This window comes from Tyto alba, unplaced genomic scaffold (genome assembly GCF_018691265.1).
Source record: "Tyto alba isolate M040663 unplaced genomic scaffold, T.alba_DEE_v4.0 Super-Scaffold_7, whole genome shotgun sequence".
Taxonomy (NCBI): domain Eukaryota; kingdom Metazoa; phylum Chordata; class Aves; order Strigiformes; family Tytonidae; genus Tyto; species Tyto alba.
In genome coordinates, this window is record NW_024881328.1 from 24,030,277 (window position 1) to 24,048,593 (window position 18,317).

Below are 18,317 nucleotides of genomic sequence, written 5' to 3' on the forward strand. Positions count from 1 at the left end.
TGCAGAATTTGAGAGTTCCTCCCCAAGTTTTTCTTCATGGCTTAAATTTTTTTTTCAGTTGAAACAGTTGGGGAAATGATGTGAAAATACTACTACTAGATATATGTTGGAGCCAGCTTTTATCTATTAAGTTACATGGTAGTACCTCTGAAACAAGGATTGCTACCAGCTGACATTTTCTGAAAACAAGAATCCCACTGCTTGAAAATTGGCGTCCAAGTCTTTGGAGACTTGCGGTTGTATGAAGAGAGGCATAAAGTACCCAGGAAAAATTAGGATAATATGAGGTTCCCAGTGCTGCTACTATTTTGTGAAAGTAATGCTAACAGCATTTACAGTGAGAAAAAGCAGCTGTAAACAGTGTCTCACTAGAGGCAACTGCCCAGTCAGTTGTAAGAGCTCATCACACCAGAGCAGTACAAACCCAAAGAGGAGCAGGCTGACACTGAGGGCTGTGTCACATTCTCCAGTTCCCAGAAGAGGTAGCGAGCTGGACATTTTGCCTGGGAAGCTGTCAGGCAGAGAGGGGCCTCAGCAGGTCCACATGGCTGTGCCTTACAGCTCAACACGGCAGGGTGTGGCCAGGCTTACATCAGTAAGGGGAAGGGTACTGATTTCTCAGGGAAGGACTACCACAGACCCCCACAGAGTAATTGACAATTGCTAGCTATCTTCTGTAACAGATTAGCTATTACCATTTGAAAACTTCCCTCACGTTAATGTCATTGTTAATGATGATTTCACATGTGTGTGTATGAAGAAGGATGTGGAGACCTGTATGTTAAAGATGCCCTTCTCTGAGCCATTTGGAGCCAGGAAATGTAGAGGCTTATGTTCTGTAAAGCCAATCAGTAGGAAATAGGACATCAAGTGAAGCAGACCATTGTCTGGCTGTGTGACTCTGAATGAGAGCTGAACAATGCAGAGGGAAGGAAAGCAGCGACTGCAGTATATTATGTGACTTCCTCTCACCAGGAAGAATAAGATGCTTATAAAACCTGTAATTTCTCTATCTTTATTTTAAGGTAAAGCGAGAATTAGCAGGTGTCCTCATTTTTGAGTCACATCCCAAAGCAGGAACAGTCTGTAAGTAAATGGAGTCCTGTCAGATCTTCTTTCTCATTTGGGTATGAACATGTACATTCTTAATGTTTAAATGACAAGAGCAAAACTTAGATGCACTCGGTGTTTAAAACCTGGGGTAGTAGGTGTTGGTTTAGTCTGTTGCTGATTGCAAGGACAGTACCAAAAATAATTCTATATCCTTGGTTGGATATATGTATCACCTACAATTTGGGTGTGGTTTTATCTAGACTTTTTGGTTGGGCCAATCTCTATTTAAAATGTATTTTAATATTATCCTTGTATTAAAAACTTGCTGCACAAAATAAAGGATTTAAAATGTCAGATTACTTGGACCTGTTTATACTGAAAAGTTTTATCAAATGAATGTCAAATTCACAGCCACTAGAGAACTGGGTTAGAACATGGTTCTCCTGGTGGAATCCATATCTGTGTGCTGATTAGTAATTGATAATGTATTGATAAAGTAGTTGTTGCAATTGTCATGGAAAACAAAAGCAACTTTCACATCAGTGTAATGAAATAACTGCTATATGGGTGTGTGTGGGGGGTTTCTAAAATTTGAAGGCAATTGCTTTTAAAATCATAGTATGCCCTTTTTCAAGGTAGACATTACTATGACTGCAGTAGAGTTACCTTGAATTTTATTGAGTGCAGAATCTGGCCCATTTATATTTTGAATAACTATATTCTTACCATAAAATCTTTTCTCTCTCTTGTAGTATTTAATCAGGGAGAAGAAGGTACTTCATGGTACATTATCCTAAAGGGATCAGTAAACGTAGTCATTTATGGCAAGGTATTTTTTTCAGAAGCCTTTTTATATGATTCTTATTATTGAAATTATAAGAGTAAACTTTGTAGGAATTCAGTTTAAATTAGAGTAAAATTGCTTTGTATGAGGAAATAAATTGAATGTAATTTTATTAAGAAATGATCCAGTGGTTTCACTGATTATACTTCTAGTTGATTGCTGTATAATTTTGGGATATATTACACACTTTCTGAATGTAGTTCAGCAGAGTTACATCAGTAACTTTAGGACAAAGTCATTTGCTGGAATTTGGTGAATTGCTAGACTTTTGTCTTATGGGGGGTTTTGGCCTGTCCCTTTACCACTATGTTCTCTTGTATTTGTATGACTAACTTTTCTCACGCATGTCATGCATGTCTGACACAAATACTGCTTCGTAACTAGTGGTTTTCAGGTTGGTTAGACCTCTCCCAGATTTATGCCAGCTCTTCATTTTAGTTAAGCTATAGACTGAAAAGCATCTCTATTAAATTTCCTGTTTATGAGAGAAATTTTTCAAGGCAAAAAATAGGACTTTGGTACACAGCAATCCCCTGAGTCTTTAAAAATCCCTGCTTCCCTATTGATTTCTCATTCAGTGACTGAGAATCCTCCGTTCTGAACACAAAGCATTTCACCAAAATCTAGCATAGAGGCCCTGGTGCTAAGTCTGTTCCTAAGTAACCCATATTTAGCTACATTTTTTACATCCCTGGGTGGGCCAGATCGTTTGTTACTATAAATTGGAGTAAATGGAGCACTGCTGATTTACACCAGCTGAGGATGTGATGTTATGTCATTTCTGCAAACTTGATCTTATTTTTTAGGGCCTCTATAAATAAAAAACAAACAATTCAACAACTTTTTGTCTTCAGCAGGGCTAGAAGAGTCCTTCAAGCTGAATGTAATTTCAGAGAACAAGCCAATTCTTTTCTATTCTTGCCTTTCTTTAGTAATAGTAATAACCAGCTATCAAGTATTGTTTCCTAGTCATTATTTTGGCTGTTGATTTCCTGCCAAATAGATTTGTTTTGGTATTTGATTGTGAAGTCCGGTGTTTGTACAAGGACTTTCAATAGAATCCAGAGTAATGATGGGTTTGTGCATGTAAATGTTTTGCTGTGTACAGGGTGTGGTATGTACTCTACACGAAGGAGATGATTTTGGCAAGTTAGCACTTGTGAATGATGCTCCCAGAGCAGCATCCATTGTTCTGCGTGAAGACAACTGCCACTTCTTGAGAGTGGACAAGGAGGACTTCAACAGGATCCTTAGGGTAAGAGTGGGAAGGGCCGCCTTGACAGCATGATATCAGAACTTGCAAATTTTTCTAGTCTATCTGATTTCTGTGCATTTATTGATATTAATAACCTTCTTTGAAGTATCCCTAATTGCAGAACAGGGATGTGACAGTCTAGAAGGTCAAGTAAAGAATATATTAATCATCTTTCCTCTTTTTCTGTTCCTAGCTCAGCCATGAAAATAGGACTAAATGGAATCTTTTGTCTCTCACATTTCTGTGGTCTAGAATTTGCTAAATGCCCAGTTTTTCCTTATGCTGTCCAGGATTTCTGGGTGATCTTCCATCCAGATATGGAATAAAACAAGGTCTCCCATTCTCCCAGATAGGTCAGTGTCGGGTACCCGAAACTCAATAGATACAAGGCAAAATCAAGTGGTAAATTAAATAAGGTACACGTAAATACACAGATGTCTTTATCAGAGAGCTCTAGAAAGATATTCCCAGACTAATTTTACAGTTATCCACATTAGGGCAAATGTGTTCCAAAGTCCAGTTGTAATTCTGTAAATACGAGCTGTTGTGCAATTATTCATAATATAGGGAGTCAAACCCAGTATATAGTATTGCAGCAATAAAACCATTCCAGAGAGAGTACTGTGCTAGAAAAATGACAGAAGATTACGTTTACTGTACAAAAGGGAGCGAGGATCCCATTGGCGGTAAGGTTGGGTTGGCCATAGAGACTCACAACTGCTTTAGCTTTGGTTGATACTTCAAAGGAGGTCAAAGACTGTGTTTCATCTGTGTTATTTGAATGCACATTGTATTTAATTCTTTTTTCCTTTTTCTACTATGATCTGGTAGTAGAAGATTAAAAGTTTACTGACAGTTTACTGAGCTAAGACTTACCATTTTTAAGTGCCATTTTCTTTTTTTTTTTTTTAAAAAAGAGAAAGGTCAGATTATAGATAATAATGTTCATATATAAGTGGGGATAGAGACTGCATTACATATGGGAAGTTTGGGGTAGGGACTCCGTTTTTTGGCAAACTTTTTTTTTTCACATGGTTCTTGCTGTAGTCCCTCCCACAATTCTCTGCTTCTTTCCCCAGTGCCAGTGCGTCCCTCTTGATTCTGCCTGTGAGAAAAGCAGAATAAAGATAGATAAATACAGGGGGAGAGAATCAACCCCAGAGTCTTTTGTGTTTGAAAGTCATGCACTTTTTCAGAGTAACTAATCAGCCAAATCAGGTGCAATTACTTTATTAAAAGTAACTTGTCTTACAGGATGTGGAAGCAAATACAGTAAGACTCAAAGAACATGACCAAGATGTCTTGGTGTTGGAGAAGATCCCAGCAGGAAACAGAGTTTCTAATCAAGGAAATTCACAGCCTCAGCACAAGTATGTTTTCATTCAATAGTGCAAATGTCAGACAATGATTAACCTTTTCATATGGTATTATTATCCAAACAATAGCATGTTCCCCTGTTCTAGGGAAGAATGCAGTGCATATGAAGTTTTCTTTTTTTTAATCATCAACTGATCACATGCTCTGTACTGGATAATATATCCATTTCCAGCAGCACACCAGTTTTATGTCTTTACACAATAATTCTCTAAAGATCTCACTGTAAATACTTATCTCATGTAATAGCTTCTAAATAGACTGCACACGGAGAATGCTGAAACCTTATTAAGATAAGCCACTGTGTAAAAGACGTGAGGAAAATACATTGTTTTACTGTTAAGTACAGATATTTTCATTTTGGATTTTAAGCTCTGGATTCTAGTAAGACTTTGCTAGGTACAATTTATATAAAAAGCAAAGATCTCATGCAATGAACGTTGCACAGCTTACCTTCCGGAATAGGTTTGCACTGTAATAACAATATTCATTATATTTTCTTCACTTTCTTACTTAAAGGGAAAAAGTACAATTCTGTTTAGATACTACTGTGATAAGAGTAGAGCGAGGCTTTTATCATTCCAAATGTTGGTAAAGCCCCTAAAGGCTTTGTAAATGTGTTACTTGCAAATTGATGCACAATTTTCTTCAGAAACGCTTGAACAACTCCAACAAAATAAGCATCAAGAAGTTTTGAATCCTTTGCCCTGCACCTTACCTTTTCTCAAAGAAAGAGATAATTTACTGTGAGATATTTTGGGTATAGTTTTTATCTGATCTGGAATTTCATATACCTATTTTATCTGCATAACTGAATGTAAAGATCTGTAAAGATCTGTGAGGGTTGAATAAACCATTCCTTGCATTTCATATACACGTTTCACATATTTCAGAAGCTGCCATTTCATCTTTCACTTAATCTATTAGAAAAACAAACTATGCTACCAGGAAAACATGTACTCTTACAATAAATTTTTCTTTGTCTAAATGAGGGAAACTTGACTGCAGCTAGTGGATTTGCATGAGCAGCTGCAATGCACAGCAACTTGGTCATAGCTTTAAATCCATTTTCTTGGGTCTGATATATTTTTCATGCTTTCAAAAGTGAAAGCTTCATTTAAACATATTTCAGACACTACCTTCCTTGCAAACTCTTTGCACCAGCATTATTTGTATTACTTAACATTTTCTTGCTCAGAATTTGGTGAAAATAGCTAGACATTTATGGTCCCTGTTTAAGTTAGGCTGTATTTTAGAGCTTACATTCCAGGAATATTTTCAGGTAAATCGCAGAATTTAATTTCTCTAAAATATTTTATGCATTTGGTCAGCTTTTGGGTACTATTGATATGCCAGCAAGGGAGCTTTTGCTGATAACAATGACAGACATAAGCTACATGAAAGAGGAATCTACCCTGAAAGTTCACTCTCTGCTTTTCAGAAGTCAGATTACTTTGTTAATAATGTGTTGGCAGTGTCTTTTTGTTTAAAATATTTAGAGTTCACTGGTTTTGAAGATGACATTTCTTTCGTTTCTTTTGTTAGTAAATAGAGTAAGTGGCTACATTTATGCTTGGGAGTCCAAATCAAAGTTACTGATGTGTTTTGATTTCCAGAATGTGCTACTGGAGCATGTTAGTTGAGTGTTCAGTACTTTGGAAAATCACTGTGCCCAAAAGAGAAGCTTAACAAGGACCTCTTCTTAAAAGCTTGCTGCTTTGCCCTTAATTGGGTAGCTTCCGTCTCTGATATCCCTTTGGGCTTTGCTCCCTAAGCATTTGCACTAGAGAAATGTTCTGCATCCCAAAGTTGTTCCCCAAGATACCCAGTCAACCAAGAAACTAATTTTCTTCATCTTAGTCTTGGAGAAAACATCACACTGGGAGCAGATCCTCTCAGCTGCAGTCTGGATTCTACTGCCTCCTATACTGAGGAGGCATAGCTCCTACGTAGCTCCCTGAGCCATGCTTTCAAACAGTGACAGTTTCGTTTCAGAGGACTAGCTCTGAAGTTCTCACTCCCAAGATCTAACTCTTTATGGGTGATCACACTCATGCGGGATGAATTCAGCAGCCCTGCAAGTCACTTCACTGTTCATTTTCACTTTCATATTCAGACTACAGCAACCTGTGATTTCTCTGCTTCACTCACTTAGACACTTGGTTAGTATCTCTGCGAGAATGTGCACTGGCTTAACAAGTGTTTGTGTTCTTGGGACATCAATACAGTTCTTCCAAAGGGGTTGGCAGGTAAAAGAACTGTGACGGTCAGCGCTCAAAGTGAGGAGGAGCTCCCAGGAGCTCAGCTCCACCACTTATTTCTCAGCAGGAGCAGAGTATCTTCACTTCTCGGGGTTTTTTCTTTCTTTTCCTTTTTTTTTTTTTTTTTAAGTTTCATACTTTATCAGTTGGATTCGAAAAAAAAGAAAGGAAAAAAAGATGCAAAGATTGAAAGAATGGAGGGAAAGATTAAAAAGTCTGATCTGCAAGGAAAGGAAAAGAAAACGACAGGACAAGTTTAGCAATATCCTATGATATTCTGCTGGTACTTAAAATCTTGGGTTTGCATGAAGCGGAAAAAAATTACTATTGCACTAGTCCTCTCACCTCCCTAAATTTACTCCAGAAAATGGTACAATCCTAAATTTATCCACTTGAAAAACTTACTTTCTTCAGCTATCTAAGGCATTGCACAAATTTGAAGATACAGTGTACTATTTCATTATCTGCCCCCATCTTCTCAGACCAACCCCTGTCAGTGATGCCGAAGGAAATTCTTTCCTTCCTCTGACACTGATACATACCAGTTCTCATTTCATGCTCACAGTAAGTCTTTTAAGACCCTCTAATGACTGCGAATTGCTATCATTACTGAGGTATTTATTCTCCGTGGAGAAGCATTTCTGATTTCACTTCCATAGGTTTGCACCAGTGCAGCTCTGCTGATTATGATGTAACTCTGGTGGTGTTACACTGGAGTACTGGTGTGGGGAGAGGGCCGTCTGTTATCTCACACTCCCTGGGTAGGATGGAGAGTGTTATTGTGCCCATTTTACAGGGAGTTTGTGAGTGGGTTTGTCCTAAGCCACACAGACATTCTGGTCAGAGCAGGTATTTGTACTCTGGCACTGATCAGTCCTGGTCTTCTCACTGGTACACAACTGTTTCTTGATTAGCTCTTTTGCCCATGAGACACTAACTGCTCCTTTCCCTCCCTTAGGTATATTGTGATGTCAGGAACTCCAGAGAAAATTTTAGAGCACTTTCTAGAAACTATGCGCCTTGAAGCTACTTTAAATGAAGCAACAGGTATCTACGTGCCAAAGGCTGTGTTATTATTACTGCATGAGATGGCCTTGCTGGGGGAACACCACAATGTGATACTTTGAAAAGCAGCTAGTGGTATTTTTTCCCAGAATAAGAACTATCCACTGCTCTGAAACAACCCCAAGAAAGCCTAGGTATTCTGGAATTAAAGATAACAATCCACTCCTTCTAGTCCACTCTATTGTATTTGTACTTTCAGTTCAGAGTAGAGCAGCAAAATCTCAAAAGGTGCCAGACCACTAGTTGTGACTTTAATTAGGCACAGCTATAAAGCCAGGACAGAGCATGCATTATCACCAGATGATAATGGTACTCATACTTCTTGTTCTGGATGTCACTTAATACTGTGAATTAGCTTGATGCCTCCAGCTGTTGCATTCTGTTAGTGTAAGTATTCCCAAATTTTCATATCCACATCACATTTAAAGTATCACAATTTAAATTACTTGTTTGTGATACTTTCCCATATGCAGGGAAAGAATTGTTACTCAAAAGAGAAGAACTCAGCACATCATGGGCCAAGTCCCAAGAATGCAGGTTGCTGCAGCTGCATTTAATAGGCTGCTTTTCATTAGTGTAAAGAGAACAGAGAATTTGCATCTAGGGATATAGATATTTGCTGACTTACTATTAGTAAGTATTTTTATTTTTAAAATGAGTCAGAAACAAAAAATTTCTCCTAATTATGATAAAGTAATGTAGCAACTTTTATATTAAGCTATGTAACATCACTTTAGCAAGTTCTTTAGCAAGTACTTTTTATATTACACATGTCTAAGAAGTATATATTCAAAGGTGTTCTTAAATCCAGTTAATCTGTTAACTGGACCTCATAGTATTGGAGAAACCTATATAGTGGTCCATCAATGGTGGAAGAATTGAAAGATTACAGAAATCCTTTTACAGTGTGTGTTTGGACCACTTTTAAGAATAAAAATTATCCTTTTCATAGATACCTGTTTATTGGGATTACAAGCAGAATGTTGTTCTTTAAGCTTGCAAGATACATAATCACAAGTTTACTGTTCATAGTATGCATGTATTATACATTTTTCTAAATAAAATTATTTTTTAAATCTTTTAAAACTTTTCTCCCAAACATCCAATGGCAAGTTAATACCTATATCCTACTGGGGTACAAAATGACACAATTCACAAGCAAAGCTATTTTTAGGATATAGAAGCTCAGAGTGATGGCAAATAAAATTTTTAGTTTATGCACTCCTTTAATTTAAGAACAATTAAAATCCACTTTGTTCTGGATATTATGCAAAGAAAAAGTCTCACCCTTCCAGAGGTGAGTCTTGTCAACTAAAGGATGTATTCATATATGAATTACAGTGGAAGCAATGATGTAATATTACATCACACAGTTAACTCATCATATTTTTTCTTACATCCCTTACTTTCAGGGTTTTTAAATGTTTCTCTTGTCTCAAAAGTCACACTGTAGAAGTGATACCCCAGGGTATTGTATTTATTGTTTCTCAGTGATTCCATATAACACTTGCATAGTTTAAAAGTAAAATAAAATTTATTCTTACTGCCAAACTTATTCTGGCCTCTGCAGCCAGGCTTTATAAAACCTTCTTGTTGGCACAAAAACAAAGATAAGGCAAACTGGGATTTACACCAGCACTACCACAGATCATTTTAACGGAAAAAATAGCTTGCTATTTTTTGATAGAGAAAATGTCAATCATATTATTCATAGATGTTTTAATATACGTGTAGCAGCTGTGATACTTTTGCATCAAAATAAAACCAGAAATTTGAGTATCCATTTGCCTCTTTTAGGCCTTCTGCTCATTGCTAGGAAATCAGCAAAGAATTAAATGATTTGCCTTCTGCGGTGTAGTATATACTAAATGTGCTGTCTGGAATTGTAGTTCCCTAAAGCCACATGCAGCAGCACTTCTTAGGTACCCATGTGTGGCAGGGTATGCTAAGATTTATACACTTGTAGAGAAGTATATCCAAATACTTCACTTTAGCACAGATGTTTGCATTTTTTTGCTGTGCCAGATTTCCCTTTGACACAGGCAAATGCCTGTTAACATAAGTGCAATCAAATTAATGCAGACAAGAATAAAAGCTTAATATTTCAGCTCATATTTGTTCATACCCCATTTTGATACTTAATACCTACAAAGTGCAGAAAGACCTCTTTATTATCTGCAGAGGGCTAATAAGATATTTTATCTGAAAGGAAACTCGTCCTTGTGATCCCCAAGCTGTTTGCAGGGGCTTAATTGACTGTTTCTTTCTTCTCTTTTCACAGATTCTGTTTTAAGTGATTTTATTATGATGCACTGTGTTTTTATGCCAAATAGTCAGCTCTGTCCAGCCTTGATGGCACAATATCCTTTTGTAAGGGAAAAGTTACATCCCTTTAGCAGCTATCCCTATCGGTGATGAGACTGAAGCTTTCCTCTTTCAAGAATTACATCATGTTTCATGGAGGCTGTGCCTTGTGGGTAGGTTCTCAGTGTCTGACTAACAGCTGTGCATAGCGCAACAACTCTGAAATGGTTAGTGTATACCCATGATGAGATACAGTCCCGGAACATGAAAACTGTCTCTTTATTGTGCTGATTACTATTCCAAGGAAAAGAAATGTACTGTTCCTCCACCAGATAAGTGAAATTACATAAAATTTGGATTACCCTTCCTGTATCCTTTCTGTCTGTCTTGGGTTTTGCTGGACAACAGCTTCTAGATTTTAACTAAGGTCATTATGTTTTGGTGATTTCAGTGGTCCCCTTTATAGATTACAAGCTGCAAACTGCCTCAAGCAAAAGGGTATCTAAACTAGTAGAATAATGAGTAAGTAGTTCCTAGATTCTGTCATAATAGTTATGTATAAAAATAATAATAATTATCTATAATAAAAGTCTGTAGCAAATGTTCACAAACTGCAAGAAACTTGCATGCAAATACCTAGGAGATTAAAGCTTACAGTGGATAGCATTAAGAGCTAGAGATGATTCTCGTACTATCTGCATGTTTTACAGAAGTCTGTGAAATGTCCATCAGTCAGTTACTAGCAGATCATTTAGTCTGGGGAGCTGTTGTTCACTGAGAGTTTTCCTTGTGCCCAGTGACTTGAAGCTATCAGGTGACTGGGAGCATTAAATAAACATATAATGTTTTCTGGTTTATAGAATTCTGACAGGGGTATAATAACTTCAATTCCCTATTTATTTTTTCAGAATCAGATTGGTGTAAAAATGTGCTTTCCTTGAAGCTCAGCAGGGCGAGTGACATCTGGGAAAGCTAACACCCTGAAACCACAAAATACGTCCTTGTCTGACAAGCTTGAGAATCCATTTGTGTTACTCCTAGCAAGGACAGTAATTGTTTTGAAAACCTTTGGACCCATAAAACTGGTCTGTAGAAGATTGTTCGTACACCTGAAACAAACACATTTTCCAAACCCACGTAGTTTTGGAGATCAAAAGTATTAAATGCTGTTGCTGACAGCTCTGAGAGGGGAAGAAAAGGGCAACGCTTTTTATGTGCTTTTTTTTTTTTCTGATTTATCTAGCTCATATTATTCAACCAGTCCATCTGAGACTCAGGTTTGTCTATCCTCAGTTATAATAGTATGCCTCCAATATCCAATAACTGGGAAAATCAGACGCATAAGCAAAATGTACCTCATTGTTTATAGGGGAAAAGCTTTTCTGAAGATCAAAGTGATAGTGTCACTTACGTATACAAGTTCACTTGTGATGAAATCTGTCTTGGAGAGGAGGCTAAGACTGTGGTCTTAAGTGGCCATGGCAGGTATCATCCTAATTATTTTCAGAGAGGAGGAAGAGGAGTGCTGGAAGTAACTGGTATCTCCCTGCTTTAGTGTCAGCTTTTCCTAGAGCTAAATTATTGTTTCTTTGGTCTATTCTGAGTACGGAAAATCAAACTGTGCTCTGTTGATTGTGCCACTGAAATTTATTGTTAGAGTTGAAAGGTTGCTAACAAAGCTCATCTTTTCTGAGCAAAATCACTCTACAAAAATGTTAGCTGGTGCTGTGAGACTAAAGAGAGATTAGGTATGCTCAGTGAGGAAATCAGAAAAAGAAAAAGAAAGGTGATTCAGTCAGAGACACTGTTTTTGCTCCAGCTCCCAATTTTGCATCAATACAAGCCTATTTTCCTACACCCACTTAGGATACTATTTTACCTGGCAACATGCAAATATGAGTAGAGCTAGACCACTGTAGTGCTTTCAAGCATAGCACAGGGTATAAATTATTTGGGGTTTCACTTGTTTTACAGCAGCATTTTGACATCTGTAAATTCTTTAATCCTGAAAGGAGTGCATGGGTGCACCATTTTGGCTAAGTAACATCATTGCTTGCTGTGGATTTGGTGCTTCTACTGTTCTGTCCCTTGGCAGACCACTCTTTTTTCGTGATTAAAGTACATGATTCCTGCAATATTAAAAAAAATCACATACTTCTTTTTTATAGGGAAGCAAAGGGTATGTTCCACTGCCCTGGATCAGGACATCGGTCCTTTCTGTTGGACCAAGGCCCCTGTTTCTTTCTTTTCTTCACAAGGATGGAAATGAACAAATTCTCAGAGCTACAGCTTGTTCAGAGGGAGGCAGGGCAAAGCCCAAAAGAAAACTTGAGGTAGAGTAGCATCTCCAAAAGTGCACTTGGATAGTGCAGGTGTGTGGGTGTGTGAGTAGTATGCTTCTTTAGAGGACAACTGTCTAAATACTTATGAAATACAAACTCCTCTTTTGTTCTCTGTAGATGATAGTCCTTTAGCACGTTTCTGTATGAAAGTTTTGTGAACCTCCTTTACCATCACACCAGCAAAATAGCTTGCATTCTGCTGTAGTAATGGGTGCTGATTTTGCACAGCTCCTGGTATGGTTAGGTGTTCCCACGGAGGGAAGAACAGACTTCAGAATTGCTTCCATTTCATAGCATATGCCAGACATAATTAGAAGTTTACATATTGAACTCTAACTATGTTGGTGTTGATAAATCTTTTACAATTATGTGACACCTGTTGCAAGTATACATGTTATTTTACTTCTGATTGCAGTCTGCAGTGAAGCAGCATCCTGTACATCCCATAAAAATGAGACAACCCTTCACTAACTTTCCATGTGATATTGTTAATAAAAGAGCAATTAATATAAATGAGCAGTAAAAATATAGAAAAATTACAAGAACCTGTGGTGAGTCAGTTAATAAGAAAGTAAAAATACATGAAATAATTACAGTGTTTGAAAGGTAAAAGTGGTGTGAGAAAAATGACTCAGTACAATGCTAAACTTGCTTCTTGAGACATTAGAGCACATAACTTACAATATATTATTTACTTCTTACGACCCTTTGACTTATTTACTCCCATAAATATACTGACATGTTTAGTTCTCTACTAATTTTAAACATTTTATGAATGGAATTAAAATGCAGAATTTCTAAAAGTTTGTCAGGTAAATGAGTGCCTCAGTAACCCTTGTAGCATGCAAATCTCTGTAGGGGTTTTGGGCATGAGGATCATTTGAGTGAGTGTGAGTTAATAGAAATTTTTTTCCATTATCTTTTATTAGTATTTGTTAGAGAAATGCTTCTAAATGAGAAAGTTAAAATAAATATGTTAGATAATTTGGATTTGTAATTAGTATTTTAATTTTTCTAATTAATATTTTAAAATATTTTGTTAGAACAACTGGAAGTACTCCTTGAAAGGATGCTGGTCTTCTCTGTGAGTGAGAGTGTCAGTATTTTAATATTAAATTTTGCTATGTAATTGGGAATAGTGTTATTCATGACAATCCAGATCAGGATTTTGGTATCCAGGGAGAAAAATTGAAGATGTAACTGCATTCATTCAGCCCTTACTTCACATTCGGCCATCAGTTTATAGGGAAACAGTTTAAATATATATTGTTAACCTCTGATCAGTGAGAAGCAGACACACAAATTGTCATACCCTGTTTCTGCTGGGGATTCTTCTTCATTTTTGCATAGGTTAAAGGCTGAAATTATCTCAGTTTATTGCCCATTGTGGCTTTATTTTTTTTCTTGGTTTCTTCTTTTCAGTAAATGTTACTTTTGGCCTTTTTGCTATTTGCATATTTTTGTGATGTTCACACTTCATCATTAAAAAGGTCAATGAAATCTTTCCCATTTTTTCTTACTGTTTATCACAAACTAACAATCACAAAGGACTGTGTCCCAAATACACTTTCTTTGATAGACTGGAAACTTCTGATTTCCTCATATGTAAAATAAGGCAGCTACCAAATTTATTATTTTACCCCATGTCTCTATAGTCAGTTTAGGCTGCCAATTTCCAGGGCCCCCTACCATAAGGGGACTGAGGTTCACCTTGGGTTAAGTAACTTCTAAAAATAAAAAGAGTAACACTGGTGCTTCAGTCCAGTAGTCTTCCTCACAAATAGAAGATTGGAATTGTTAATAAACACAAAATGACATTTTTCGTTTTCTTCAGTTGACTCCAAAGAAGAACAAGGAGAAATACCCTTCTTCAGTCTCCACGGTTAATCCTCTTCTCTGTTGTTCCAAGTGTCATTTCTGTTCTGTTCCCTACAGCAACTGTCTCTGTGGTGGGATTGTGATCATTCCCGTGCTCTTTAGAGAATTCACTATCATTTTACCTTTTACTATGAACGTGAAAGGTTCACAAGTCTTTATGCTAGTGGCAGTCAGAAATCAAAAGTATGTATTGGAAAGTTATGTTTGAACACCGTGAAAATGGTTTGTTGGAAGCCAGTTATTTGTGAATTCATACTGGTTTTGATATTTTCAGTCACTGAGCATTTTCCTTGACACTGTGGCACCTATCATGCCCAGCCTTCCCAGGGTACAGAGCAGGAGAAAATGGATTATGCCCTCAACAATAAAAGGCGAGTCATTCGACTGGTTCTGCAGTGGGCTGCTTTATATGGAGATTTACTACAAGAAGATGAAGCAGCAATGGCCTTTTTGGAGGTATAAAGAAATTGTTGTATCATTGTACTGAAAAGTGCCTACCAAGCAAGATAAGCTTGAAAGCCTGTTCCCAGTCTGTAGAATTCTGTTTTGAACTAAAGAGAAGTAGGTCATTTTAAAGTGCAAACTCACAACTCTGTTTTCTCGGGTTTAGCTGCAGACAGTATACGCACTATAACAGTGCCTGAACCATTGCCAACCTCTGGACCTCGGAAAATACCTGCTGGAGTTGCAGACCCCTTTCAAAGCACTGCATGGTTAGATTGCTTTATAGCAATACATGAATTTGCTTTTTTTAGTATTTTCTTGTGAATAGTTCAGAGTTCTCTACAGGTTGAACTGGGAGGCTGTTTATGCCTGCCTGATGTGTGCCAAGAAGGAGCTGGAGGGTTTTTACTCTACAAAACCAAAACTCCTTTCTATTTGAATGAAAGCTGTACTGCAGCTATTGGAACTTAAGATCTTTTGTCTTCAGAACCCTTCTGATACCCTGAAATCATTTAATTCCTCAGACATTGGATGTAAGGTCTTTGTGGCAGGTGCCATATCCTTGTATTTCTAAGATAAGATGCACTGCCAATGTCATATTAAGTTGTCATGATTGCCATTATTACTATACATGGTGTATATGGAACTGGCTGAAGGAAGGTTCTTGCCCCGAAGATCTTAAAACTGAATCTAAGATAAGAGCAGAGGGTAATAGAGAGGGGCTTTAAGTATGACAGACATACAGCAAGCCCACGTGGGAAAGCTTTTCATAATAGACAAGTTTCGGAGGCAGTTGTAATGTCTTTCACTAGTCCAGAAGTTAAAGAACAATTATTAGCTGCAAGCACATAGATCCATCTTTGTGACAGTTTTATGTAGGTGGGGCAGGTAGAGGTTTGAGTAGGGTATAAAAGAGGGTAATACCATAGCGGACTGGAGTAGCAGAGAGTCAACAACCCGGTAGCAAATGAACCACTAAAGACTACAACAGCAGTGGGTAAAAAAAAACCTGTTGTGCTAGATTATTTGTGAATTTGATGGTCTTTGTCCTTGATAATCTGAAAACGCAGTTTTTGCACAAGCAGTCAGTGGTTACACAGTGAGCTAAGGAGCCTCATCAGGCTTCCCTTCTGCATGTGTAACTCTGGCTTTAAATCAGCTGGAAATAAACAAGTAGAAGTAATAGAGGGTTGGGCCCAGCATGTGTTCCTCTATGCAGATTATCATTCTTTATAATCATTAAGCTATCAAATGTCATCTCATAATCCTCTATCCTGAGTACTGCTCATTTACCCCTATAGTTATTTAAAGACTATTATGTATCATTTACAGGAATTTTATGTATCTGTATCAGATGATACTAGAATGATTGCAGCACTAAAGGAGCAACTTCCAGAGCTAGAGAGAATTGTAAAGCAAGTGTAAGCACAGTTTTTCCTTCTTTCCTCCCCCTGCCCTTTTTCTCAATAAATAGATGAAGAAACTTTATTGCTTTATCAATTAACTATCCACTCTACAAATGTCACTCAGTCATACAAGACTGAGTGTTTGCATGGAAGCTTGTTTGGATGAATGTCTGTCGCCCTCTCTTTCCACATCATTCTTGCAAACACCAAACTCTCATTAAAAGGTTGACAGAAGGAATAAGAAATTATGTACACACCATTGAAACTAAACTGGGTGCTTATTTCATGGTTACATGGACTTTGTATAGTATTTTCCCTGCCTTGGTCATAGATTAACTATAGTATCATCTAGTCTTTTCGTATATGCAAACATGAGTGTGTCAAACTACAATATCAACAAGTGGTCCATGTTTTTTAGGTGATTTTGTACACAAAATCTTCCAAGTAATATTTAATTATATATTCTATGCTTTACCTTTTTATAGTTCTGAAGAACCTAAAGCACCACAAAAGAAGGTAAGGTAATTTATTTGTCCATTTTCTAAAGTAAAAGCTTAGCACAGCAAATGCATAAGCATGTTCTCTTTAGTAATCATGGATATATTAAAACAACACATTGAGAAATAGCTTTAAACATTGTGTCAAATTTTGTATTGCTACTTTTTCCTGCCATTAATAAGAGATCTGTTGTAGCTCATGTCTCCCCCATAATGTTTCTTTTGCATTAATGTGAATCCTGATGATTCATTTTCAGCACAAAGTTCTTCTGCAGCTGTTCAACACAAGTGATGACAGAGCACAGAAACGCCAGCCTATCAGGGGCAGCGACGAAGGTGAGTTCTTTCTCTGCAAAGTTTTCTTGAGCCACTAAGATGTGCAGAAAGTTTGTCTCTCTAAAAAAAAATGGTCTAAAAATAAACAAAAGTACTTACCTACAGTTTTGAAGCCTGGCCTGAAGCAAACTCTGGTTTTGCTAGCTGAACATTCTCCATCATTGATTTGAAGTGCTCCTGGTCTTTTCCCTTTGTTACTGGTGCTATCAAACACTGTGTTTCCTCAGAGGAAGATGTAAAAACCTTTAAAATAGAGAATGAAAAAAACAGGTAAGAACCAGTACAGTGTCCATGCAGGTAACGGCAGTGTAATAAATAGTGGGTGTTGAAGGTCATATTTGAGCCTCTGTCTCCCCTGCATAGTTTGAGCTAACATGTATAGCTGTTCCTTTGTGAGAAAGGAGTGGAGGATGTAATCATGCCATGGATCTCTGCCCTGTAGCACACAGCCTAGAAAACAAAATCTGCTGGTTTTCCCAGTAGTTGTTGTTTGATTCTCTGAAGAGATTAAGGTAAAATTTACAGTTGTATCAGAATATCATTTTCAGTTGTACTGGCTTTTCACATTGTCCTTTACTTCAGGCAGGTTAAATCTCAGCTATGTGAACAAAATCCTGAGCTCTGCTGATGAGATCTGTTCATTATAAACAAAGATACACACCCCTTAAAACTCATAAATCTGAGGATTTCTTTGCAACTGCTAGGACCAGTCTGTCAGTGGTTGTTTTGGTGCACCTTCATCACAGAAAACAGCTGCTGCTTCAGGGTGCTTGATTTTAAAGAATAGCTCTTGCTAGTGAAAAACAGTAAAAATAAGGGAACAAATGCAAGGTCATATAGCTGAGAAATCTGTTGGCATAAATCAAACCAACAGAAGAGCCATTTCAAAAGCTGAAAGTAACTGCATACCCACAGCAGACAACCTGCCAGGCATGCAGTTTCTGTTGTCCATATCAGTGTTTCTTTTAGGTCTATAAAGAGCAAAACAGTTGCTGCTGCCCGGGAAGTACTACTTCATGTGTCTGTGTGGACAGGCAGTAACTGCCCCTTTTGTATGGCTGCACCTTTCTTATTTGTAGGGCAGGCAGCATGCTGAACACTGAAAATCCATGGCTGGCTATAACCTCTAGGGCTGTTTGGCTTGGCTTGACAGCTGAGCTGAAGGAGTATTTTGCTCACTTCTTCTGTCTTCACTTCATGTCACTTTGGGCTGCCTTGCTTTTTGCATGCTAATGTACTATCATACTGGCAGTGAGAG

The 18,317-nt window shown here is 37.5% G+C and overlaps 1 protein-coding gene across 4 annotated transcripts in view; it reads left to right on the top strand.

Moving 5' to 3' along the window:
• Positions 1-18,317, top strand: part of RAPGEF4 (Rap guanine nucleotide exchange factor 4) — a 156,157-nt gene that overhangs the window by 112,728 nt on the left and 25,112 nt on the right. For all 4 annotated transcript variants that reach the window (XM_032989700.2, XM_032989701.2, XM_032989704.2 and 1 more), the window contains 10 exons: positions 1,026-1,086; positions 1,806-1,882; positions 3,006-3,152; positions 4,407-4,522; positions 7,746-7,834; positions 10,134-10,212; positions 14,682-14,832; positions 16,153-16,241; positions 16,712-16,742; positions 16,981-17,059. In XM_032989700.2, the coding sequence (XP_032845591.1) occupies positions 1,026-1,086; positions 1,806-1,882; positions 3,006-3,152; positions 4,407-4,522; positions 7,746-7,834; positions 10,134-10,212; positions 14,682-14,832; positions 16,153-16,241; positions 16,712-16,742; positions 16,981-17,059 (919 nt within the window). The remainder of the gene's footprint in view (positions 1-1,025; positions 1,087-1,805; positions 1,883-3,005; positions 3,153-4,406; positions 4,523-7,745; positions 7,835-10,133; positions 10,213-14,681; positions 14,833-16,152; positions 16,242-16,711; positions 16,743-16,980; positions 17,060-18,317) is intronic.